This window comes from Sebastes umbrosus, chromosome 23 (genome assembly GCF_015220745.1).
Source record: "Sebastes umbrosus isolate fSebUmb1 chromosome 23, fSebUmb1.pri, whole genome shotgun sequence".
In the NCBI taxonomy this organism is placed as follows: domain Eukaryota; kingdom Metazoa; phylum Chordata; class Actinopteri; order Perciformes; family Sebastidae; genus Sebastes; species Sebastes umbrosus.
Window position 1 is genome coordinate 3436250 of NC_051291.1, and position 25720 is coordinate 3461969.

At 43.0% G+C, this 25720-nt stretch overlaps 1 protein-coding gene across 13 annotated transcripts in view; it reads left to right on the plus strand.

The window, feature by feature from the left end:
- Positions 1 to 25720, plus strand: part of nav3 (neuron navigator 3) — a 227489-nt gene that overhangs the window by 159302 nt on the left and 42467 nt on the right. For all 13 annotated transcript variants that reach the window (XM_037760193.1, XM_037760198.1, XM_037760195.1 and 10 more), the window contains 2 exons: positions 641 to 1072; positions 4162 to 4284. In XM_037760193.1, coding sequence (XP_037616121.1) covers positions 641 to 1072; positions 4162 to 4284 — 555 coding nt within the window. The remainder of the gene's footprint in view (positions 1 to 640; positions 1073 to 4161; positions 4285 to 25720) is intronic.

A 25720-nucleotide genomic window follows, 5' to 3' on the forward strand; every position in this document is an offset into this window, starting at 1 on the left:
TTAGAAGAAACAGCGTGAGATTTGAAGGGAGTGGCGCTCAACTGATGTAGACAGCTCTCTACTTAAAATACGACTGATCTTTTCACCTGAATGACTTGCCCTTCGCACAGGAGTGCACCTGATACGATGACTCAGGCTTGTGATTTTGGTGCATTTAACCCACAATAGACCAGATTGTGTCCTTTTTAGGGCAGTACAGGAGGTCTTTAGGGGGAGATAGCAGGTCAGCAGTAGATGTCACATAGAAGTGGTGAACATCATCTGAAAGCTGGGAACCTGAAGATTAATCTGAGATGCGTGGGTACCCATAGAACCCATTTTCATTCACATATCTGGAGGTTAGAGGTCAAGGAACCCCCTTTGAAAATGGACATGACCGTTTTTTTCCTCGCCAAGATTTAGCCCAACTTTGGAGCGTTGTTTAACCTCCTTCCCAGCAAGCTCGTATGACATGGTTGGTACCGATGGATTCCTTACTCCTCAGTTTCAAATGCTATCTGTTCTTCACTCCAGCTCTAAAATTGAACCTGCCGCTGAAAGACAGTAAAATAGGTCTCAAGGCACTTTTGTTTTTTGCTGTGTCATATCAAGAATCAGCGTTAACCCTTTGTTTTCTCTTTCTACCCCTCTGTCTCCACAGTACACTAGAAACGACCTTCGACACCACGGTAACCACCGAGGTCAATGGGCGGAGCCTACCAGCCCTCACCACGCGCTCCTCCCCCATGGCCTGGCGTCTGGGCCAAACCCAAACCCCGCGCCTCCAGGCAGGCGATGCCCCCTCAATGCCCAGCGGCTACACCGCCGCGCCCAGGGCGAGCACGACGAGTGCCGGCACCACCACGGGCCGCTACAGCGGGCACCCGGACCCCTCCAGGTTTGTGTACAGCGCCCCCCTCAGGCGAGCGGCGGCAGCGGCAGGGGCGAGGGGGGCGGAGCAGGGGGAGAAGGGAGGAGGAGGAGGAGGAGGAGGAGGAGGGCTGGAAGGAGGGAAGCAGATGGAGATGGCAGGGTACATGAGTGATGGGGACATCCTAGGGAGGAACGGCCGGATGGATGAGATCACCAGCGGGTAGGATGACGAGTGCTAAGCATGTTGGCTTCCTCTGATGCTCTGACTAATCCCTGCTTTAACGGCCCGATCAATAATTTGATTTAATTGATTCACATGTATAACAATGTTACTCACCAAAATGCATTTTGTGCATCCTTTACATGCATATTTGCTCGCTAACAGTCTTCTTTGTTGGCACATTACTGCCATGAGTGTCGACCAAAGGAATAACACGCTCACACGCATGCCTACTGTATGTGTGCCTGGTACTAACAAAATGTGCACCCACCCATAAAAACATGACTCCAAAGTGCTGCTAGGAGCCAAAACCTCCACAAGGTACCCTTTAACTGACGTAAACAAACATTGAACATCATCATAGCAAGCTTTAAATCTTATGCTCTAAAAATTAAAAGATTTGTTCATCAATGTGAGACTAATAGAGGGTACCAAACCTGGTGGTGGAGTCTTTATATCTGTATCAGTGATTGAATATTTATGGCTTCAATTGCAGCGGTGTACCAGCTGCAGGAGCACAACAGACGGTCCCCAGTTCACCCGTCCAGGAGAGTTACGATAGCAGGATTGCAGACACGCAGCCACTTTCTCCACCGCACATTTAGTTTAGTTTAGCAGCTGTGTGTCTGTCCGGCATAACTTTAGCAAGTGGCCGACAAACAGTGTGTGTATTTATGCTACGTTGATCGGTTAAAATGCTTAACGTTGGTTAACGGTTAAACGGTTAATTATTAACATCCCTAGCTTCAATCGCTATCACCTGAAGACACATGATGCATTTTGGTCTCCCGTCGCTGTTCTCAATAAACCAAGCTCGATATAACTGTCATCATATTTTTCTCTGTTTAACTAATTTGGTCTCAGCGTCACTTGATGATGTGGATTGACTCAAAGCTGAGCTAAGCAGCAGCAGGAACGTTTCATTGCGCCCCGAGTGAAATGACTGATTCATGACAGAGTTTCTATTGGCCCAGAGCTAACTATGGATGGTAGTTAATGGACACAATATACTCGTTATGTTGGCACAAATGGTTCCCATCTGTATGTATATGTACTTTTTAATGACTCAGCACAATTTTATGATTTATAGCTAATTATTTCGCCGACCCCCGGACAAAGTGCACTTTGAAAATCACTGATTCGTACGAACTAAATCACGACTTTAAAGGTTTTCATGAATCAGGGTCATCAGGAGAAGTGACACATTTCCATTCAAAGCCGCAGTGCCTTCTGGGTTTAGTAGAAAAAGAACGTCCTGTGATTCATGGTCAGCTGTGTATTCATACAGTCACCAAGGCCTCACCCATCTCTCTTTGTACATTAAAACGAATAGCCGGCTGACATCCACCAAGGCCGTCACAGCTTTGTCATGCCTTGAAAGTGAAGCGTGAACCTTGAGGCCACCGGATACGCTGACAGATTAGCTGAATGAATGAAAACAGATAAGTCGGAGTCTTCCACAAACATCGCGATGACAACGTGCGTGTGAGAGCTTCTGACCTTCATTCACTCAATAGCAGTAAATGCCGTGAGCGAGTGGGAACACACACACACACTCCCGCTTGGTATCCGTGCGCTTCCTGCAAAGAGTTTCTGTGAAGCAAGGAGTGATGGAGTAAAGCATCCGTAGGATTAAAGACGTGTCAGAACAGAAAATGTAGCAACATGTCGGGAGGGAAGGGTGATTAGCTGAATTATTAGCTTAATTAGCTGAACGCTAATGATCCCCGTGTCTTATCAGCCGTGTCTGATAGCTTTCTGGCAGCAGCCTTGGATCTTACTCGCTGCCACACATATACGTTTAAACATGCACTTTTTTTGTGCAGAAATGCTCATACAGCCTAAACTCATTAGTCAGTGTAACCATCAAGTCACTGTATTTTCTCTACTGGTTTAGTTTAATTAATCTGTTGCTCTTTATTAACCCTCTGAGACCCACAATAGAACAGTTTCTGTCTTTTTTAGGGGGGTACAAGGGGTCTTTAGGGGGAGATAGCAGGTCAGCAGTAGATGTCACATAGAAGTGGTGAACATCATCTGAAAGCTCAGACCCTGACGATTAATTTGAGATGCTGCTCTGTGTCTCAAGGGCTTAGAACATTATGATAGAAGTATATGATGTCCATCCCCATGCTCTATTATGTCTCATAACTTGTTGCAGCAATTTTTGGGTTGATACCATTTGTTACACAGATTTGCTGCTAAATTTAACCATTTTTTACCACTCAAGAATTATTAAAAATGATCAATAATCCCTCCAAAATACCACATGAAGACACCAAGACCTTGAGGAACAACATATAAAAAGCCATGCTGTGATTTGGGATCAAAAACATGACATGACATGAAGAGATTTCTGCAAGAATTGCATTTTTCTGCAATTAGATGGCGAGCACTTCTGTTGTGGTAACTGCTCAGAAACCCCCTTATTGTCTCTCTAGCTAGTAAAGCCATCCATCCTCTGAATGCTCTAGGTCTCTAGTTTGTGGCTTTAAAGTTTCATGAGGCTGTGATTATCCTAGAGGTCACCACAGGTCATTTTATACAGTGAGGTCAAATTAAAAAAAAAATGCTCTCACTACAATGAAATGTCTCCTATGGGGACTAACATCATCACACATGAATACAGTTGGGCTCATTGGAGCCACAAGAGTCTCAGCTTTACATTGATACCCAATTTATGTAATTCCAAGACTGTTTAGGGACCCCAGTATGCAGAAATATTCACCCATAAAATTTTCATTTGCATATCTTGAGGTTAGAGGTCAAGGGACCCGTTTGAAAATGGCCATGAAAGTTTTTCCTCGACAAAATTTAGCTTAACTTTGGAGTGTTATTTAACCTTCTTCGCGACGAGTTAGGATTACCTGGTTGGTACCGATGGATTCCTTAGGTTTTCAAGTTGCATATGATATCCTTATCCTCACTCTAGCTCTAAAACTGAACCTGCTACAGATTCTAAAAGACAGTAAAATCGGTCGTGATCGCGGGTCTCAGATGGTTAATTAATCTGTTGCTCTATATTAATTAAAAAAGTATGCAGCACCTTCTTTAACACCTACATCCTCTAATTACTTCCCCTCTCACAGATACCTTACAGACGGCGGCCTCCATCTGTACACGCGGAACACAGGCCGAGCCTCCGACGCCACTTCTTCTTCTCGAGAAGCATCCCAGAGAGGGAGCAAAGAGATGCAGGGTGACATCGACAGGTAAGGATGGAGTCTGTCAATCATAGCTGTCGCTTCTTGCTTCGCTGATGTGTGTTTGACGCTGTTGTGGAGTCGACCTCACCCGGGTCTAATTGAGGTTCTTTGAGATTCACACACGGACACAGCTGGATACATGAAAGCACATTGTTAAATATCCAAATTTGCATACAGTTTCACATTCAATTTTTTGACATTTAGCTGACGTTTCATCTGCAGAGCACCTTGCGACGAGTTTGAGTAAGCTCCAGTGGCTTGCCATTCTCTTTAAGCCAGGTGGATGTTTGCAAGGGCGAACGCACCAGACTGTGCTCGGCAGCCAGTGATGTGTGTGCGCGATGAAAAGTGGGTACGCTGAAAGTTTGAAAATGTATCAAAACTTTCCCAAGCAGAAACTGCAGGCAAGATCCTCTCAGAGCCAATTGAGTTGAAGTAATCGGCAGGTAAAGCGTCACCTTGAGGCCGCTACCTAACAACTTCTACAAGGATACAAGGAGAAGAAGCATTAGAAATTAAAGGGAGACACCTCAAGCAAAAACATTTTGCATCCATAACATGTCTTCTTTCAGACTAGTGGAAAGAAAACATCAAAAATACACACTTTGTCTATTTGCGTCGGGAGATTCCTCCTAAATTTGCCATTAGATAATGTCTCATTTGCATATTTAAACATACAATTTCAGAAAAATTGTAATACAACAAAAGTATTTGTCTTCATGTAAGTTATCAAATGGGGAAGTTTCCTGGCGATATCTATTAGTTAACATTTTTTACTCATCTTTATTCACCTGTAGTGTCTTGTAAAATGTATGGAATTTTACAATCCATATCTTTAAAGGCTCTGAGCAAGAAATCTCCACTTCAGTAGCACTTACGTCCACCAAATTTTCCAGTTTCACTCCTATCTATATTCTGAAGTTTTCTACAGAGGGTTTTGTAGGAAGGACAGAACCTGCCAAAATAAAAACTAATTGAATGAATAAATTAATTAATTAATAAATTAATAAATTAATTAATAATTAATTAATTAATTAAATAAATAAATAGATAAATAAATAAATAAATAAATAAATAAATAGATAAATACATAAATAAATAAATAAATAAATGACTCGATAAATAAAATTAAAATATCCATACATTATCTGTTCAGAGTTGTAGCCGGGCTGGAGCAGAACCTAGTTGACATTGGGTTAAGGCGGGGTAAACCCTGGACAGGTCAAAAATAAAAATGTATTAATTAATTAAAAAATTACCAAAACTAAATACATAAATAAATAAAAGGGAAAATTAAACAGAAGAGTAAATAAATAAGGGAATTAATACACAGATAAATAAATAAAGAAGCAAATTAAAACAGAAATTGCATTGCATTTATGTCACATTTTATCAATTAATTAATGGCTACCTTTATTTTTAATATTATTTTTGCTACATTTAATGACATTTATTTATTTATCAAGTCATTTAGGCAGGTTCCGTCCGTCCATAGGTTTGTTCATATATCATTCATAGCCCGGTTTATAGGACTATTTATCCCCAAAAACATGGCAATTTTTTTTTTTTTTTATGGCTGTTGACAGTATTTTGTGATTTATGGAATGATATAAAGAGATAGACAAAATTTCCTCTGTAAAAACCTTTCACCCCTAATATGTCAACAAAATGAAACAAGAATGTTCAGATATCTGCTCTGGAAATGTATGCAAATTAGCACATATTTAATAAGATAATGCATCATTTGCATATTTAAAGCAACCTTGAGGATTTAGTGAGTATCTACTGCTCTTTCTAAAAGTAACTTTAGAGCACTGACATTACAAGGAGCTAATCATAAGGCGAACAGTAAGGAGGACCACAAGTGCCACGAAAAATAGTAATTAAAGCATTTAATTGATTAATAACTAACTGTATGAGAAAAATAGGAATTAGTAATTTTTTTTACAAACAACTAGTACTTAGAATTATTTTTTATCAATTAAATGCTTTATTACTATTTCCGTGACTCTTGTGGTCCTCCATAGAACAGGAGTCAGACAACAGAGAGTTTTTAGTTGAAGATAGAAGCGTACTGGGGTATAACGGTGAGGTATTAGAGGGGAAATGTAGTGAAAAGGTAACGGGTGAAGAGCTTTCAGCCTACAGATGATATGGAGCAAACATCTGCTTTACACCAAACACATCTCATTTGCTCATAAAAAAACAAACATAAAATAAAAACTATGAAATAGGTTCATGTCCTTGAGAGAGACGACGGTCAGGACGCCGCCCCACTGCAGGGACATCCAAGACTAAACGAGGCGAAAAGGAGAGAGACGCGCTATCGATTTAAAGCTGCCACGCTACGACTGTGTGATGACAGGCCTTCAGAGAGGCTGCTGGGGAATCGACTGATGCGCTGACATTTACCCAACTCCCAACTTCTGCCAAGATTTTAATGATTGGCAGTGTTACCAGCCTCCGAGTGGGAGGCATGAAAAGCAATCAGATATGCTTCTCAAGAATTAGTTGGCTTTTGTTATAATGATTTTAATTAGTAAAGGGCTGTTAAAGACACAATGCATGGTCGGTTACGTAAGGCGAATTTAACCAGGGTGAAGTGCAGCTTGCAGACGTGCTGGTGATGGTTTGCTTCCTGCTGAATCTGTCTGTGCTACCGGTCTGTATATAGACCACTTTCCTGTTAGGTAACATGATGACGTATTTTGTGGGCGGAGCGTTAAGTGGAGGCAGAATTGAGGGCGTATAAATCTTTGGATGCCTATAGTTAACTATCCTTCAGTAAAGTCAGTCAAAAAGAGAGTCGTACAATGTCGGCGAAGCGTTTCAGAGATGGAGAGAAAGCTCGCTAGAGCCTCGAATCACAGTTTGTCATCTCAAATGTATGTGATATCTGGATTCTGGCACCCAACAACACAGTAAGGTGACATTTTCGATGTGTAACTTTAGCCCACTGCTAGCGTTAACCTCCAGTCTTTCCTTTGTTTTGCCTCCAGCTGACACCGTGACCGTAACCATGACGTTGACACACATAAAGGGTCTTTATAATCCAATTGTTTCACAGCCCAGACGATCCGTCTGTGTCTGGTGTGCGTGATCGCTCTCAAGAGCATGTTCGTCACAACAGTCAGCCGGGGGCGAGTCCGATCATATCTGCGAGCTTCACAACACGCCAGACCCGAGCAGAGGTTCAGAATAGTGTGATTAACCTGCCCTCCCTCCGTCAGTCTCACACTGATCTGCCCGTCAGAGCGAAGGGATGTGTAGGATGAGAATAAGCATGAACGCTGTGAACTGTCTCTTCCATTTGCCACGTCGCAGCATCACCCTGCATGCGTTTTCATCTCCGTATTTGAATATTACGCCTAAAGTGTCCCTCACCTTGCCTTGACATAAATCCAAAAGAATCGCAGCTTTTCTCAGCTAAAGTCTGTTAGCGCTCTGGGCCTCGGGGCCGATGAGGAAATATTGATGCCTGCTTCCCCGTAAGACGCCTGCAGGCAACAGACTCCAGATTGGATCACAATTTGAACTCTCTAACCTTCCTTCCTTCCATTTCCCTCCTTACAAACCTGTATGAACGTACACACAGAGCTACACATGGCTTTAATGCTTCCCCCTGCCTCCCTCTGACATGTGTGATTGTCAGAAGCTGAGCTGTCACTTCCCGCTGACATACGACAAAGCTCAGGGGAGGGATTCATTTCCGAAGCGATTGCACACCTCAGCCCAGCTTTAGCTCCCTCCGTAGGACAGGATCTGCCTTCCGTGATCGGTCCCCCTTCCTTCTTCATCCCAAAGCATTCGTCTTCTTTCCCACATAACCCCCCCGGCTTTAAGTGAAATGAGTAGCGGATAAAGCCCAAGTTCAAACCATCTGTTCGCTGACTTTGAAGAACTTTTCATTCCCTCAAATGCACACGCTGCCGTTCTAGGAATGACAAATAGCAGAAAAGCATACAGGCAAATATACGTTGTGTAGTTTCCCTCTGCCCTCTGTCATATTACTTTTATTTATGGACTTACATGTCTACTCCGGTGCTGCTTTATTACGGCTCCGTTATCCAAGAGAAAATGTTAGTGTCCTATTGGATAGGCTGTTTATCTTCAATTGGTGACATTCAGGATGGACCCCTTTGAAAATGGCCATGACAGTTTTTCCTCGCCAAAATTTAGCGTAAGTTTGGAGCGTTATTTAGCCTCCTTTGCGAATCCGATGGATTTAGCATCACTAAGCATTTCTCTTCTACCTCTCGGAGTGATAAGCAGTAATTGGAGGCGAGTACACCCGTCCCTCCACTCCCTGGTCCTCCCCGGCACACTGGCAGCAGTAGAGAGGCTTCCTGCGAGGCAGAAAGCGGGAGTGGGTCTGTGTACATAAACTGCTCTCCCACGAGGCTCGTTATGCTTCACGCTTTTTCTCCGTCCGTAACGACTCCCCCGGCTGCCACCCGTGGTAGCTTTATCCCAAACCAACAGAGCCCCCCGAGGAAATGCATCTCGATGACTCATCAGATGGAGACCGGCGGCCAGCAGGTGACTGAGACCATCTGGGGCTAGAACAGTGTGGGCTTATGCTTACTGCTCTAAACCTTACATGAGACATGTGCTTGATGTGACTATAGGTGGTGTTATTAGATACTGCTGATCTCTACTTCTTCAGATCAGCTATGTGGGTGTCCATGTTACTTGGGAAAAATGCTCTGCTGTACAGAAAATGATGCGTTATCTTTGTGAAGGAAGAAGATGAGCAGCAGCAGCTCTCGAGGGAAAGCGTTCAACCAATCAGGCGCCTTGTGTCTAGTGGCAGCCGATCACCCATCGTCTAATGCTGGGAAGCGAGGCGATCCCTCGCTATAAAAAATGCCCCCCTGTGGACATGTAACATTTGTGGAAAATGCCAGCTGTGCCGCTTTTGCTTTGCAGATTGCGCGCCTGCCGTTATTAAGCAACCAAATCCTGCGTGCTGCGATGACGATGATGATGAAGTTGCGGTAATTTAGCAGGAAGCCTCACTGACCAAACTAAATACAATCAATACAAAGATAAATGCATTTCCAGCGCCGTAAATCCCTCACGGTAGCTTTACACTCAATTTCTCTGTGTCAGTCCGACTCACCTTTTTAACCAGATGTTGTGACGTCCTCGCACAGAAAGGGTGAAGCCAGTAAAATACTGAGTGGGACAGATCATAAAGCTCTCGGTGGTCCTGCACTAAAATGATTAACTTCTCCACCGTATTTACCATAGACTGACATCTACGGAAGAAAGAAAAGATATCTGCCGGCTGTGATCGGTTGCTCCTCGTCACATGACATGCGGTGGGTGCTGCAGAGTTCCAACAGTTACTAACTATTTTCATCTTGGGTCGCAGCCATCATGGCCCGCAAAATAGGCGCTTGGGAACTCTTGTGCGTCGCGACAGCGTCGTTCTCGCGTTTGAGCGCCGTGCCGCACGTCTACAATGACAACTAGAATGGCACTCGGAGAGCGCATCCCTACGCCAAGGTGCGTGACTTTAAAAACAGATCACAGCTCACAGCTGGCGGTACCGTGAGGTGGTCGGCTTATTATTAACACGGTGTGTTTCCGTGTAACGTATCGGCGGATGCCTCTCTCATTCAACAGCTTTATTATGTCTGTATAACGTTACACTACGTTGTCTCTCATCCCGTCATCTACCGCTATTTTCTTTCTCACCGCGGACGGACAGCAGCTCCCGCCGCACCTCGCACCATCTCGCCACACATCCACACACGTATGTCTCTGCTCTCAGAAAGAGGCGGGGTCACGCGTCGTTCAACGCGTCATCAGTTACACTGCGCATGCGTTATACCCTGTGGTCTTAATGCTCAGGCTGATCGGAATCCTTAAAAAACATTCCTGAATCCGGATCGCCACCAAATTGCTAATGGATTGTTCATTGTGCTACACTCCACCAATGCCGGTGAAAACAATACTTCCTTCCAAGGCCTTTGGAAGGACGTAACAATAGATTTGAGCAAGGACGCGGCGTGTGTACGGCCCCTTAATCATCACTATGGGAACAGAGACTGCCTTTCACCACCAGTATTCATGAAACTGAGTGTGACAAGATACAGAAGAAACAATACAGAGTGTCAAAACTACTAGTTATTTTGGCTGTGTTTCTCGTTTATGCTGAGAAAACAGTAAAACAATTCCTGAAAGTGACCATCTGCCCCAGAGCAAGCTGAACAACAAAAGCTCAGCTCTCTCTTCTGATCAGTGCATTTTAAAAAAAAACACACAATGGTGAATTCAGCCTCGGCTAAAAAGCCTCTCTTCTAAAAATACCCTCCTGTCATGCAACATAGATGAGCGCATGCTCGTGGCTTTACTGTCAAGGAGAGGCGCCCTAAGGAGAGTGTCTTGACACCGACAGGCTCCCCCGTGCTCAGCAGAGACATGAATAAGTAACCGGGCCTCGCTTTTAGCATCCTGGTGTGGCGTATCTCTCTCGTCCTCGCTCACCCTCTTGTCTGACCATGGCAGCTGGCTTTGCATTTTTTTGTTGTTGTTGTTATTTGAAGCTTTGGGGGATCGGAGACCAGTTTGAATGTGTGTTGTGTTGTCCACGCTTGACAAAAAGAGAGCTTGTTTGTGTGCTTGTCCTGGACTCCATATGCATACTGTGTGTGTGTGTTTGTGTGCCGCTGAGCAGCAGGATCCCGGCTGTCACTCTGCAGAGCAGTGACTCCTCGGTGCTGCCGTAAGCAGCGAGGAGATTTGGGGGAGAAGGTTTTTTTTTTTTTGCCATTAATGACAAAGCCAGTCGTTATATAAGTTTCTGTGCGGTTCATCTCTGCCAGGGGCGCCGCTTAGGAAGGAAATATCCTCTCACGTCGCACCTGAAAGTGCAGCGTTTCTGCTTTCTAGCTTTCTGAAGTGTTTCTGGCACTCGTCAGTCTCTCTCTCTCTCTCCGTCTTTTTTTTTTCCAGTCACCTTAACGAAGAGCACACAGACTAAACTTAGCAAACTGTGATGGTAATTGGGAGAAGTTTTATCGCCGATTTGAGTACCCAGCTGTGTCTGGCTCGTGTGTGTGTGTGTTCATGCAAATGTGTGTGTCCTCACTTGTGCAGGTGCTCGCATACAGATATAGGCCCACACAAACACACACTCATTAACATCTATTCATTCAGAGTAGCTCAAGGGAAAGTGTTTTTTTTTGGAAGCTAAGTTTTCCTCTCATTTCTTATTCGCGGGCGTTGATTCAACTGTGTCTCTCTATTTGTCATTAATCTGAATATTTCTCTTAATTTCCTCCAGGGGAAGCTTGGTACCCTCATTAATGCCTGTTCTCGCTGAATTAATAAGAGAAGTCAAGTAGTTACAGAGTGGGCAGTGATGAAATAAAAAGACATCCTGCCCTACTTTGTTTTTCTGGAGTTTAGAGTCCACCGAACGCCGTCGTACTCAAATGAATCAAGTTATATTTTCCCCTTCCAAGCCTCAAATCGTCCACAGTGTGCTGTTTCACTGGCTAAATAAGAGCCTTCCAGTTTAGCAATCATGCATCCATTATGATTTGAATTCAGCCTTAGATGAATGCCCATTTTGGTCCATATTTTTACCAGCCCTGTCTCCTAAAAATTAAGTTCCCATTAGGGCTGTCAATCGATTAAAATAGTTAATCGCGAAATGTACCTTAAAGGGAGATTTGTCAAGTATTTAATCCTCTTATCAACATGGGAGTGGACAAATATGCTGCTTCATGCAAATGTATGTATATATTTATTATTGGAAATCAATGAACAACACAAAACAATGACAGATATTGTCCAGAAACCCTCACAGGTACTGCATTTAGCATAAAACAATATGCTCAAATCATAACATGGCAAACTGCAGCCCAACAGGCAACAACAGCTGTCAGTGTGTCAGTGTGCTGACTTGACTATGACTTGCCCCAAACTGCATGTGATTATCATAAAGTGGGCATGTCTGTAAAGGGGAGACTCGTGGGTACCCATAGAACCCATTTACATTCACACATCTGGAGGTCAGAGGTCAATGGACCCCTTTGAAAATGGCTATACCAGTCTTTCCTCGCCAAAATTTAGTGAACGTTTGGAGCGTTATTTGGCGTTCTTCGTGACAAGCTAGTATGACATGGTTGGTACCAATGGATTCCTGAGGTTTTCTAGTTTCATATGATGCCAGTGATCCCACTACAACCTCCGAAAGATCGATTGCTTTATTGCGTTAAAGAAATTAGTGACGTTAAAACGAATTTGCGTTAACGCGGTTATTATCTTTGACAGCCCTAGTTTGCAATGACAATCCACAAAAGTCCACGTAGGGAGGAGGTCGGGGTAGATGGGTCAAACATCACAGTCAGGATTTTCACCCAGGAGGCCGCTGCCCTTCAGCAAAAAGAGAACAAAAGCATAACCCTCTCTGTTTTGTGACCTTCCTCCCCCGCTAATAATTTTCATACAGTCCATAATTTTCCTCCCATCTGTCAGCTGATCCATTCATGTTTTGCTTTTTACAGAGTAGAGGAAAAATGAGAAGATTCAGAAAGCTTTCAGAAGGTTTATACATCCTACCGTTACGTCCACAGTTCTCTTTACTGCATACCTTCTTTATCTATCTACAGTATGTGTCTCATCACTTTCATGTTCATGGATATGAGCCCAGCACAGTTCAGAGATCTCAGGCTCTCTGACTGTGTGTGATTTACGGGAAACGGTGATGCTATAATGATGACTCACCTTTGAGGTGACATAAGAGGTTAATAAGACATTTATATCCCTCCCTAGTGCATAATGCATCAGAGATCACACATGAACGATCGTCCGGGCCATGCAGTCTTGATGTAAATACATGTTTGCTGCATTAGAGTTAATGTGATGTAATGTTAGAAGAGAACACAAAGGTGATCTTAACCGTGCAGTGACGTAGCGCCGGGTTAGAAAAGAGAGCGATTCCCTCCATTACCCACCCGCAATGGTTCCGATACATCTCGAGCCTCAACGCTCTGGTGGTTTTAAAACTTTTAATGGAATAAGTTTGTCTAGTTAAAAGGCCGAGTGTTTGCAGAGGAGAGAGAGCCGCAGCTTATTTGACTGTTGATGCCGAGCTCTGGTGTTTACTTGGATCGGAAAATTAATTTACGAGATTGAATTGTTTTTTCGAGTCGAATCATCTGCTTTGTGATGCATTTGGAAGTTGTGATAAAATCATTTTTAAGGGTATCTTGTGCCTGAATGATGACGTGTCGTCAGCAGTTTTCACCTTTCATTTAAAGCACCTTGTTCTTGTTCTATTCATAATTTTCAAAAGCAAACGGAGCGTTGGAAATCATTCTCTATTTTCTGAATGTTTTTACCCAGCAGCAGTGACTTAGGACAGTCTTTAACCCTCTGAGATGACCTACTTTACTGTCTGTCAAAGGCAGATTTGTGATGATTACATGCTGTCTTGCGCAAAAACCGTGCAGTTATTTGAATGCAGTATAAATGCGTTTATTTTCACCTATTCTAAACTGATGTGTTTGAATATTTCTGCATACTGGGGTCCCTAAACTGTCTTGAAATTACATAAATTGGGTATCACTGTAAAGTTGAGACTCTTGTGGATCCAATGAGACCAACTGGATTCATGTGTGATGATGTTAGTCTCCATAGGAGACATTTCATTGTAGTGAGAGCATTTTGTTTTCTTTTTAATTTGACCTCACTGTATAAAATGACCTGTGGTGACCTCTAGGATAATCACAGCCTCATGAAACTTTACAGCCACAAACTAGAGACCTAGAGCATTCAGAGGATGGATGGATCAGACTAGAGACCTAGAGCATTCAGAGGATGGATGGCTTTCCTAGCTACTGCTGACCTGCTATCTCCCCCTAAATACCCCCTTAAAACAGGACAAAAACTGGTCTATTGTGGGTCTCAGAGGGTTAGAATATACTGCAGTACCCTAATGTGGCTGTAGATAATGGGGTCCATGAACGATTTGTCTGTATATAGTGCTAATGCAAGATAGATTTTGGGATAAGTAGGCTAAGCGGGCCTTCTGCTGCAGCCGCTCCGATTCATTTTTGTTGAAAGTTTCCGAGGATATGAGTCCATTCATCATGTGACAGACCTAATGAGTTTGTGAAGATAAGAATCGACAAAGCTCCCGTCGTTGTTAATTCACTTTAGCGCCATGGAGCCGGACTCTGTTGTGGATTATGAAAATGTAATCTCGTTAAACGGCGAGTGTTATGGTGTAATTAAGGCAGCTGGACATTTATGAAGCTGTTGTTGTGTCTGTGTCTGTTTTTGATCAGTTCAACGACACTAAAAGATCCAAAAGAGGTCTTGATAGATCTTTTTGTTTAGGCGTCAAGCTTCAAGTGTCAGGACAGACGTACAGTCGCTGTGGCAACTCTGTCAAGTCCGTTTCCCACAGAGACTCAGTCGGCTGTCGGCTGCTCATCACTGATTCTGGACACTCACCAAGATCGCTGGTGGTGGGATTGGAGTCTCAGCTGAGGGGCTTGGGAGAGCTGCCACTGTGCTGCCTGCCGCTGTCTGTCAAGTTGTAATGCCATGATCCTGCAAAGATAAAGGCTTCCCTGTGCCAGAACAGTAGATGGTGCGAGGTTTGGCGGTGTACAGTTTTCCCCGTAGCGTCTTACCAGAACTCTTGATGATGGCATGTTCAAAATTGTTGCAGATGAATTTTCTTTCCATCGACTAATCGTTGAATTGACTTTCAGCTCATCCCCTGTTCATGCATTTTGATCATTTGACGTAACGGACCAGTTGGTTGTTCCTAATCTCCGTTCTTTTCCGATGTAGGTTACCACAGTAAGCTAATCAATAAGGTCATTTGACCTCGCAGAACACGGGAGATGCTCGTCTACCGCTGCATTGATCGGTTAGTTTGTTTGTGTTATTTTGTGACTTTCGGATGCAAACTAGCGTGGCGTCCACAGCTACTGTATGTAACGTTAACACACTGACTATAAGGCTGTATATATATACTGTATACTGTATATGCAGCAGCGTCATCATGCAGGAAACATTTTTAAAATGCACATTTTGGCACTAAAACTTACGTTCTTTGACCAAAATTTGAATGTTTGGATTTGAATACATAAGGAACACCACTGGGAAGCTACAGAATGATTTAAAATTAATAAATAATGGACCCGTCCTTTAAATTATTCATGAACATACACATATGTTGTGCACAGTACGGTGTATTTGTTTGTACTGAGGTCAGTGAGTGTGTCTCCTTTCAGGCCGGAGGAGGTCGGCGGTCGTGCCGGCGGCGGGTTAGCGAGCACTTCTGTGGGCTGTCTGTTTGTTTGTTTGCACACTCACTCGCCGGCACTTTGCCACACACTTGAACAAACCCCTGCCGGGTTGCATCAGCTCGCTGGAAACCCCTTCGCTTCTGAGCGGCTAAAGATTTTGTTTGTCGTCTTTTGACTGCATTGCAGCAGGGAAGTTTTGAACCAGCCCCAGCCAAGGCAGCGATGACGTCCTGCTGTCTGTCACTGCTTAGCAACAGACGCACTCACACCAGAACAGAACCGTCCTTCCAAGGTCACTCTGTTCCTCTTCTTTAATTGAGTTGTGCCGAGCTGAATTGGATTCCACAAACCTATTAAGTCTGTTTTTTCATCCTGTGACACAACATCTTAATCACCAAAAAACACTTTTCACAGTAGTGATTCAATCTGTATCACTTCCGGCATCAGAGACAAAAGTTTGATTGTAATAAAAAGAAGAATTTGGTGGTTAGCATGAGCAGTGACCAGAAAACCCAAAAGAAGGATGGCTCATACTGTTTGTGATCTCATGGAGGATATTTCTGTCTCTCCTGGTTGCCCTCTGACACCAGACTTCAGCAAATAAAGACGTGATACCGGGCAGCTCTGTGATTGTGAAAGACACTGATGGTTGGTCTTTCTTGTATAAATAAAGACGAATGAACTCCAGCATCATCTTCTTCTTCTCGCCCGCCATTACGGCGCTGAGAGAGTCATGAATAATGTCCCAGGCTGTATGGACTGACTTTTTCCTCACGTATTATGCATGAGATCACTTCCAGTCAGAGGCACAGTCGGCTCTCATCCAGCTCCTTGATTTGGCTCTGTTCTGCGTTGTCATCCTGCTTTAATTAACCCTCGGTAGCCCGCTGCTGACGACATGTCTGATTGCCTCTCCGAGGGCTGACAGGCCCATCCTGGTGGGGAGGGGAGGGGAGGCGAAGAGAGAGGAGGAGGAGGAGGAGGAGGAGGAGGAGGAGGAGGAGGAGGGGAGCCAGCAGGCAGCAGCAGCATCACAGGGTGAAAGTGGAAGAGAAGAGGTAGTCTTCCTTTGTCTCTCGTTCCCATTTCCTCTCTGGACTCCCGGTCGTCTCGCAGCTTCTCAGCTTCTCCGTCAGGTGGGGTTCTGCCTCCCGTGGTAGTGGGCGCGGTAGGGAAACAGCATCCCACTAGAGAGGTGAGTTGACAGCGGAGCTAGAAACTACTCTAACACACACAACCTGTAAACAGCTGATTGATGCTTCTTTGTTTCGTGTGAGTTGAGTCAGACTTCGGGGAGAAAGTGAGCCAGCATTTGGCAGCAGAAGAAGAAGTCATTTGAAGGATGTCTTGGTGTTTTTTCACATTTAATTGCGAGAGCTCAGGCACATAAACTCAGACTATGGTACAGGCAGATGAGGGAGTGCTTTCCATTTACATTACAGAGCCTTGCTCTATGTCTCCCTGTGTGGGAGAGAGGAAATACATCTCAAAGTTTGTGTGTGACACAAGATAGTTATAGTCACGGTGGTTGGAAAAGGACGTCTTTGTTGTTGCTTTTTCTACACTGAGCACTCTAGCTGTACAGTTAGTGATTCATTATCATACCTAAAGCAAGCATCCAGGAAACACAATGACACATCTTGACACTAAAGTTTTGATTTTAGGCCTTTATCTGATTTATTAGATGCTTTTTACGTATTTTTTTGACTTTTTTTTTTTGTATTCTTTGATCATCTGGTGGTGATATTTTTTATCTTTTCAAAATGTACCTTAAAGGGAGATTTGTCAAGTATTTAATCCTCTTATCAACATGGGAGTGGGCAAATATGCTGCTTTATGCAAATGTATGTATATATTTATTATTGGAAGTCAATTAACAACACAAAACAATGACAGATATTGTCCAGAAACCCTCACAGGTACTGCATTTAGCATAAAACAATATGCTCCAATCATAACATGGCAAACTGCAGCCCAACAGGCAACAACAGCTGTCAGTGTGTCAGTGTGCTGACTTGACTATGACTTGCCCCAAATTGCATGTGATTATCATAAAGTGGGCATGTCTGTAAAGGGGAGACTCGTGGGTACCCAGAGAACCCATTTACATTCACACATCTGGAGGTCAGAGGTCAAGGGACCCCTTTGGAAATGATCATGCCGTTTTTTCCTCGACAAAATTTAGCGTAAGTTTTGAGCGTTATTAAGCCTCAAGTTATGACATGGTTGGTACCAATGGATTTCTTAGGTTTTTCTAGTTTCATATGATGTCGGTACCTTCACTGTAGCTTTAAAACTGAGCCTGTTTCTTGAAAATTAGTCACTCAGCATGAAAAAAGCATAAAAAATGACTAATCGACTAAAGAAATCTTAGTCACTGTAGACTGTATGATATCCTAAGACCTACAGAAAGTGAATACACTTTAGCAGACTTCAGTTCCTACAGTATGAACATCACAAAGTGTCCAATAAACAGGTAAAGAAGTCCTTGAGACAGAATGACGATGATGAGTTGCTAATGAAAAGGTTTTCAGTCTCACGATTACAAACACAACGAAGTTATTTGGCTTTCATTAGACCTCTGTATGGGTTTCAGTTCAGAGTTAATATCTGATAAAGCTTATTTGTTCATTTAAAAATGATCATCCCATTCGTTCAGCCTCACATTTACCATCAATCGAGCAGCAGAGAAAGCATCTCTCTTTGACAAAGAGTTGTTCCTTTGAACCGTCTGATTTCCTCATCAAAGGACGAGGAGGTAGGACTTTTATTCACGAGGCGTTTTTTTTTAACTTTTAATCGCTGTCAGGTGAGAACTGTCTTTCCTGATTATTCATCTTGTATATATTTTCCAATTTAGCCACAGGATTTTTCAGCAAAAAGTTTCATGAATTGTTCCTTTAATTGAAGCTAAAAAATATAAATTTGCAAAATTGGAGTTAGGATTTAGATTATAATGATGATACATATTTTTATTATTTATTTTTTATTTTTTTTATTGGAGGTTTATTTGTTTATATGTTGTCAAGGTGGCTGGCTTATTTTTTTAAGTAATATTGTTTGACTAAGATCATGATTATTATTATTACTATTATCACATTTCTCTTCCATCATTGGTTATTAATTTAAAATATAATAAATACATTTAATATATATTTAAATAAAAACAAAGTACATTTAGTCTAGAAGAGAAAAAATAGATAAATGAATTATAATAATGATATTGACATATTCTCCATTAAGTGTGAGACAGCCATTCATGAATCCAAACTGGTCCCAGTGTCTTCAAACGCCATGACATGTGAGCGTTTCTTCTTCTGTGTTCTGTTATGTAAGAGGTCCTCTGAGTATGTGTTGCAGTCTCCCATCTGTGGACGTCCCATCTTCACTTCCTTCAACACTATTCCCCCCCGCCAAATATTAACAACCCCCCTCCATCAAATCCTCATCAATCTCCATGATTTAGCGTAATCACCGATGTTATCCTTTGTTCACGCTGCTAATAGCGTTTTTGTGTCCTCTGGGTCGCATTGGAAGAACAACAAGACCAAGTGTATTGAATATTGCATGAGATAATGTTTGCATGGCTGAGTGGAGCCCCGGCGCTGCATGGGAGCAGCTCCACGCCGCAACGCAGCGGGCAGAAATCAAGCACTTGCAATGGAATCTGCGGAAGGAATACAAACATGTAGAGACGCCCGTTTCCATCCTTTAGTTTCACTCTTTCCCCCCAACAGTTCCTGGGTTTTGAAAATCAGGTCATACCTTTTTATAGCACTAGTTATCATACAGTTCCACACTGCTTTACACTAAAGGTCGCACTATGTAGGCCATCGTAATGCATCAGAGTTGTGTTTGCCTAATGAACAGAACCATCACAAGGGAAACACAGTGTGTGTTTTCAGATGGATTTTGAGGAGGGAGACTATGACTTGTTCAGCGCCATCGCCATCGCCATCTGCCCGTTTCACCGCCTCACTTCTGAAAGTGGGAGAGAAGGAAGGAAGGCAGCGTTCTCCACAGCGGCCGCCTCTCAAGCGTTCTGCTCTGTACGTCGTTGCTCATCGTTAATTTAAGAAGTTATGACACAGAAGTCCGGCTCGCCCGCCCCCTTCCGCTGTCGGGTTGTTGAGTTCAGCTGTGCCATTTTTGAGGATGCAACCCCCCCCCGTCCTGTGGTGACGTGCATGTGCAGGTCTGAGTGGGGGGGGGAGCTTGGTTAGCCGCGGCTTTGCTCCGTCAGAGCAGCTGGAGCTGATCCAGGGAGTCGGCTGATTAAATATTCAGCCCGTTGCCCGGCTCTCTCTCTGGAGGAGGAGCGCAGTTTACTTTTGTTGTTCTTGTTTTCATATCAACCCTCTTTATCTATGGAAAATCCACAGAGCAGTCCCCAGCTTCCCATTCACACAGACAAACACAGTCATCTATTCACTGAGCGGCTCCACTGGAGCAGCTCGGACACTGAGGGGTGCAATAATGACGCTTTTCCCCACCCGATCTGCAGGGTTTACTGGGGACGCCGATCAATATCGATGACTCAGTGATTACCTCACTTTGTGCGGAGGTATCTGGCGTTCAGAAATCGTTTTCTGACCCTTGTCTAGATTGGCATCTTGAGACTTTTCACACAACTGTCCTGATGTGACATCTCTTCTCAATCTGAAGATTTTATACATTTTCGTATCTAGCAAAGCCACATGCTGTGATTTATTTGCAGTAAACAGATCAAAAAGGATGTCAAAATATTAAACATAATAAGGCGGATTTGTAAAAAAGTCTGAATTCATGCTTTGTTTTCTGAATGGAGTTTGGATCAATCAGTGCCGGGCTATGCAGCTGCTCCATCAACACTCAAGATAGAGTCATCTAGGCATAAATACAGCAGTGACGTTGTTGTTTATACCACAGACAGTCTGTGGTTCGATCCACTGTCAAAAAACTTCTAAAACAAACGCTGTTTTGTTTTGTAGGCACATTTTGAATTAACAACAGCGGTCATCGCAAACCCCTGTGAGATTATACATCACATATATCCCGTGAATGCTTCACAATAAAAGCCAGTTGAGCACCTAAAGATAGGGTCGACGATGTTGGAAAGCTAGCATCAGCTCCGTCTAAACTGCCCCCCTCCAATCGGGGCTCCTTCCAATGCAACGCCCCCCACACATGCACAAGCACCGCCGCATCGTAACTACTTCACAGACAGAGCGGAGAGAGGACCTCAACTCAACAACGCTACCTCATGACAAGTAACCGCGGCAGTGCTACTGCAGGGCTGAGTTTTCTCTTCCATTCTCCAGTAAACGTGCGGCGGCGACGCGCTTTGAGTTCAGGCTGGTGCACGCCAAGGGTAGAGTACGAGCAGGGAGGCAGAGAGGCATCTGATTGGTTCTTTCCAAGCGGACCGCGAGGCAGTGATTGGTAGACGTTTTTACAGGATTACAGCAGCTACAGATGACGGCTCTTTTCCGCTCCTTTTTCAGAGCTCATCAGTAATGGATCGCTGTCGGGATGTAAAGACCATTTCAACCAATATCACAAATAGTGTAGACTGGAGAACATCGTCAACCCTGCCTTTAATATGAACTAACAGCGGTAGGACACCTGGCGAATTACATGAGCAGTAACCTGTGGCTCTGAAGGAGAGTGATGCTGGATAGCGTGCTGCTGCGTCGTTTCCTGTGAATCCCTCATGCGTGTGAAAGGCAATTTAAGAGGACAACAATGTCATAATAAGAAACAAAACCAAAGATAGAAAACGTCAAGCTCCTGTAGTTCTCAATAGCACCTCAATAGTTGTTTTGGGAAGAGAGCATCAGTGTACACAGCCAATTATGTACATGTATTTTGCCCTTGAGCTTTGTAGCTATGTCCATTGTTTGCATTTCCATTCATTGTGTTCCATTACACTAACCCATTTGTGTTAATTAACACAAATTTGCTCTAAAGAATTACATTTACAGAAGAGAATGCAAAAGCTAAAGGGCATCTTTACTTTGCGATTATGACTTGGAGAGCTATTCACTGTGACTCATTATGTTAATTAAGAAGACATAGTTAGAATCATATTATACCCGCAGTTCAGGCTAATTCTCCAGAAAGCAGATTTTCAATATTGTATTAGAGAGAGACCACCCCTAGGAGGAAAGAGAGCGATATGCTGCAGCCAGGGGAGAAGACATGTTTAGATAAGAACTGGAAGTCAATGAGCTTCTTCACAGCCATCTGCCTCTGCCTCCGCCTGGCGTGTTATGATGATAGACTAACCGTCCTCTCACCGCTGTTTCACCATTCCTCCTTTTTCTATTACCCAAGTGAACGTGCGACACTTCATGTTATCGAGTCCAATTTGTCACCGTTTGGAGGAAATTAATAGCGATGTGGAAACCTTTTTTCTCACTTTAAAAGAAGCTCGAATGATATTTCAGATGTGCAATTAGGCATAAGTAGCAATCAGTACTTGCAAAAGACCATCTGTGTCTGTGATCTCCCCTAGTCTCCATCTTTAAAGCATGTTTCGCTCAGAGAATTTAACGCTTATATGCTCTCAGATCTAATATTTCTTTTTACACATAGAGACGTGACTTTCTGTATGTCTGCAGGCAAAACCCGTGTTTTTGGAGCGCAGCCAAGTCACTTTGCACTGCTTCGTTTTGTGGGTGCATTAAATTTGGCTCCGTCTGCCCCGGTTGTCTGTCACGCACTGAAGGCTGGTCTCTGAGGAAGCTGCAGAGTGCACTGCAACTCTCCCGTCGCTGTCAAGCTGAGCAGAGGGGGTAACTTTAAATCAGTTTGTCAAGATGACCCAGCAGCTGCTGTCATCGCCAAAACTTAAAGGTCCCATATTGTAAAAAAATGAGATTTTTGTATGGCTTTTATATTATAAAGGAGGTTTAACTTCTATATAAATACTGTGAAAGTATCAAAAGAAATACACACAGCCTGTATTGAGAAACTGTGTGTTTGAAATAAGCTTTCAGGATTTCTGTCCATTTGTGATGTCACAAATCTACAATATACTGTTTAGACCACTTCACAGTTTTAAACATTAACATTCTAAATGTGTTCCAGTTTATTTCCTGTTGCAGTGTATGTGAATGACATCAGCTGACAGGAAGTAAACATGGACCCAAACTGTTGCCTAGCAATGCAATTCTGTTGCAATTCCATTGAAATGCACTAAAACAGAGTGTTTCAGACAGAGGGTAAATACAGGTATATTCAGGCAGACAGTATGAGGAACATAAAGGTTTTTTTAAACATTAAAGCATGTAAACATGTTCTAGTAGAAACACAAAATACAAGTATGAACCTGAAAATTAGCATGATATGGGGCCTTTAAAGACCCTGCCAAGCAACAATTGCACATTTAAAGAGGACCTATTATGCTTATTTTTAGGTGCATACATGTATATGGGGTTTCTACTAGAACATGTTTACATGCTTTAATGTTAAAAAAAAGATTTATTTTTCTCATACCGGCTATGCTGCAGCACCTCTTTTCACCTTCTGTCTGAAACGCTCTGTTTGAGCTCCTCCCCCCTCCCGAAAAGCCCAGTCTGCTCTGATTGGTCAGCTGGCTCCACTCTGTTGTGATCGGTCAACCAAACCAAACTCTTCGGACTCCGCTCCAGCTCCGCTCTAACTTTAGCTTTGTTTGAGGGCGTGCCAAACTAGCCGTTAAGCAGGTATTATGCAAATGTGTTACTTTGTGACATCACCACGTTACGAAAGACTTCAATCAAGGCGTTTAAGGCAGTTCAGGAGCAGTGTTTCTGTGGAGGAGAGTAACTCCCTTTGTCGTGAACTTTGGACTTTGTAACTATGCAGACCTTTTACATGCACAAAAACTTTATAACACACTAAAAGAGAGGGAAAAAAGCACAAACGCATAATAAAGTTCTCTCTAACCTCATCGCTCAGATGTGTTCCTCAACTTGCTGTTGCATTCTTGGAACAAGTCAAAAGCAGTCAGCTGCCCTCAACTCAAAACAAACAAAGCCATGGTATCAGCAAAGACAGGCTTAAGTGCAGATGAGAGGAAATGATGAAAGGGAAACAAGCCATGCATCTTTCAAAGCCATCGATTTGCACAGGCTTTGTTTGCAAAAGCCTGATGTGTGCGGAAACACTTACTCAAACACTCGGTTTGACTTGTGTTTGATATCGGAGCTCCGCTCACAGTGCTCAGCCCCTTTTTTATTAAAGAACTACAGTAAAGCTACGAGACGGTAAAGCTCCGACTGACAGCGAGGGTGCCATTTATTTTTCGTATGACTTTAAAACATCCATCTCTGAAGCGCTTTTCCAATAATGGCTTTGAATCGAAGGAAAATGATATCTCAAAATGACAGATTAAGGATGGCAAAATAAGAAATTGGTTATGATGTTCAATAACACAAAGGCCCATTCCCTGTTTTCTTTTGCATGGTTTCTTCTTTTCGGAACTTTTTTCAACCACGTGACGACACAATCTTGAACACAGAGATGGCTTTATGTTTTTACGCATTATATAGAGCCCTTTTCGACGTATTTTGTGGTTGGAGCTTTAAGTGGAGGCAGAATAATTCTCTGAACATGTTAATTAACGCTGGCAGTCAGTCAAAAAGAGAGTCGGCAAAGCTTTTCAGAGATGGAGAGAATAGTTTAGCCTTCTGATAACCGCAGCCGTGAGCCATTGACTAAATTGGCTTAATATGAGCAACATTTTCTCTCCATCCCTGTCACGTTTCGCTGATGTTGTAGCTCGCTAGAGCCTCGACTCACAGTTTGTTAAGTCAAATGTATGTGATATCTGGATTCTGGCACCCAACAACACAGCAAGATGAAATTTTCGATGTGTAACTTTAACCCACTGCTAGTGTTAGTTAGCCTCCAGTCTTTCGTTTGTTTTGCCTCCAGCTGACACCGTGACGTCATCATGACGTCGACACAAAAAAACGGTCTATACAGCTATAATATTCCACCCTAAAGCAAAGCCATGCATTTGTACTTTTTTACTCCGCTATATGAGTCATGGACCCGGTCAGATTTTTGGCTGTGAAGATAAATGCTGCTCATTCTGAATCTGTCATAAGAGCAAATCAATTTCACACTGCACCAGTGGACAACTGGGTTGCAAGGTGTCTGCTCTGCACTATATTCATTACAGGTGTCAGGTCAATATAGACGTCTATTAATTTTTGCATGCAGACTCTAGCAACAGCATTTAACATTTATGATTTGTTTTATGTTAAGATGTTTTTATTTGTATGACTATTAACACTCCATTTAATAAAATGATGCTAATTAAAGGCATCTGTGTTTTTAAGCATAACAACTCTTATTGATTTTCTTCAAACTTTAGAAAATCAATAACGTCATTATCTCCCCCGTTCATCCGCTGCACACATCTCCAGCTCGCCCACATCTCCCCCTCCTCCTCTCTTTGTGAAGCCTTTTAAAGAATGAGTCATTATTCTCTCATTTTCAGCCTGCCTTCGGGTCTCATCCTCGTCCGCGATGAATTATAGATGGCGAGACCGAAATTGACTGGTTGAGAAATAAAGTGTAATTAGCTTCTGGAAGTTGTTTCAGAATTTTTATTTTTTAAAAGACTCATTTGAAAACGGCTGGGTGTGTGTTTGAGACTGAAAACTCACATCAGATGAAAGGATCTGTTACTGAAGGAAGTTGTTTGCTCTTTCACTGCGATGCCGTTGTGTTAACAGTCATTTTGTTAGCATTGATTGTCATTTCTCTCTCTCTCTCTCTCTGTCTGCTGCTCTGCTCATTCATCTTTCCTTCCACATTTAAATGAACCCATTATCATTCCACCCCGTGTCTTAGAGGGATCGACCGGGGATGTTCAGGAGTAGATAAATAGTCAACAGTAGAAGTGGTGTACATCACCAGAAAGCTGGGAGCCTGAAGATTAAATAATGAACCAATTGATTAATTAACATAAATTGTGAAAAGTGAAATGCTCATCCCCATGCTCTGTTATGTCTCATAAGGTGTTGCAGCCATTTTTGGGTTGATACTATTTGTTTCACTGATTTTGGTGCTAAATTTAACCATTTTTTTACACTTGAGAATTGATAAAAAATGATCAATAATCCCCCTAAAATACCACATTAAGACACCAAGACCTTGAGGAACACCAGAGAAAAAGCCATGCT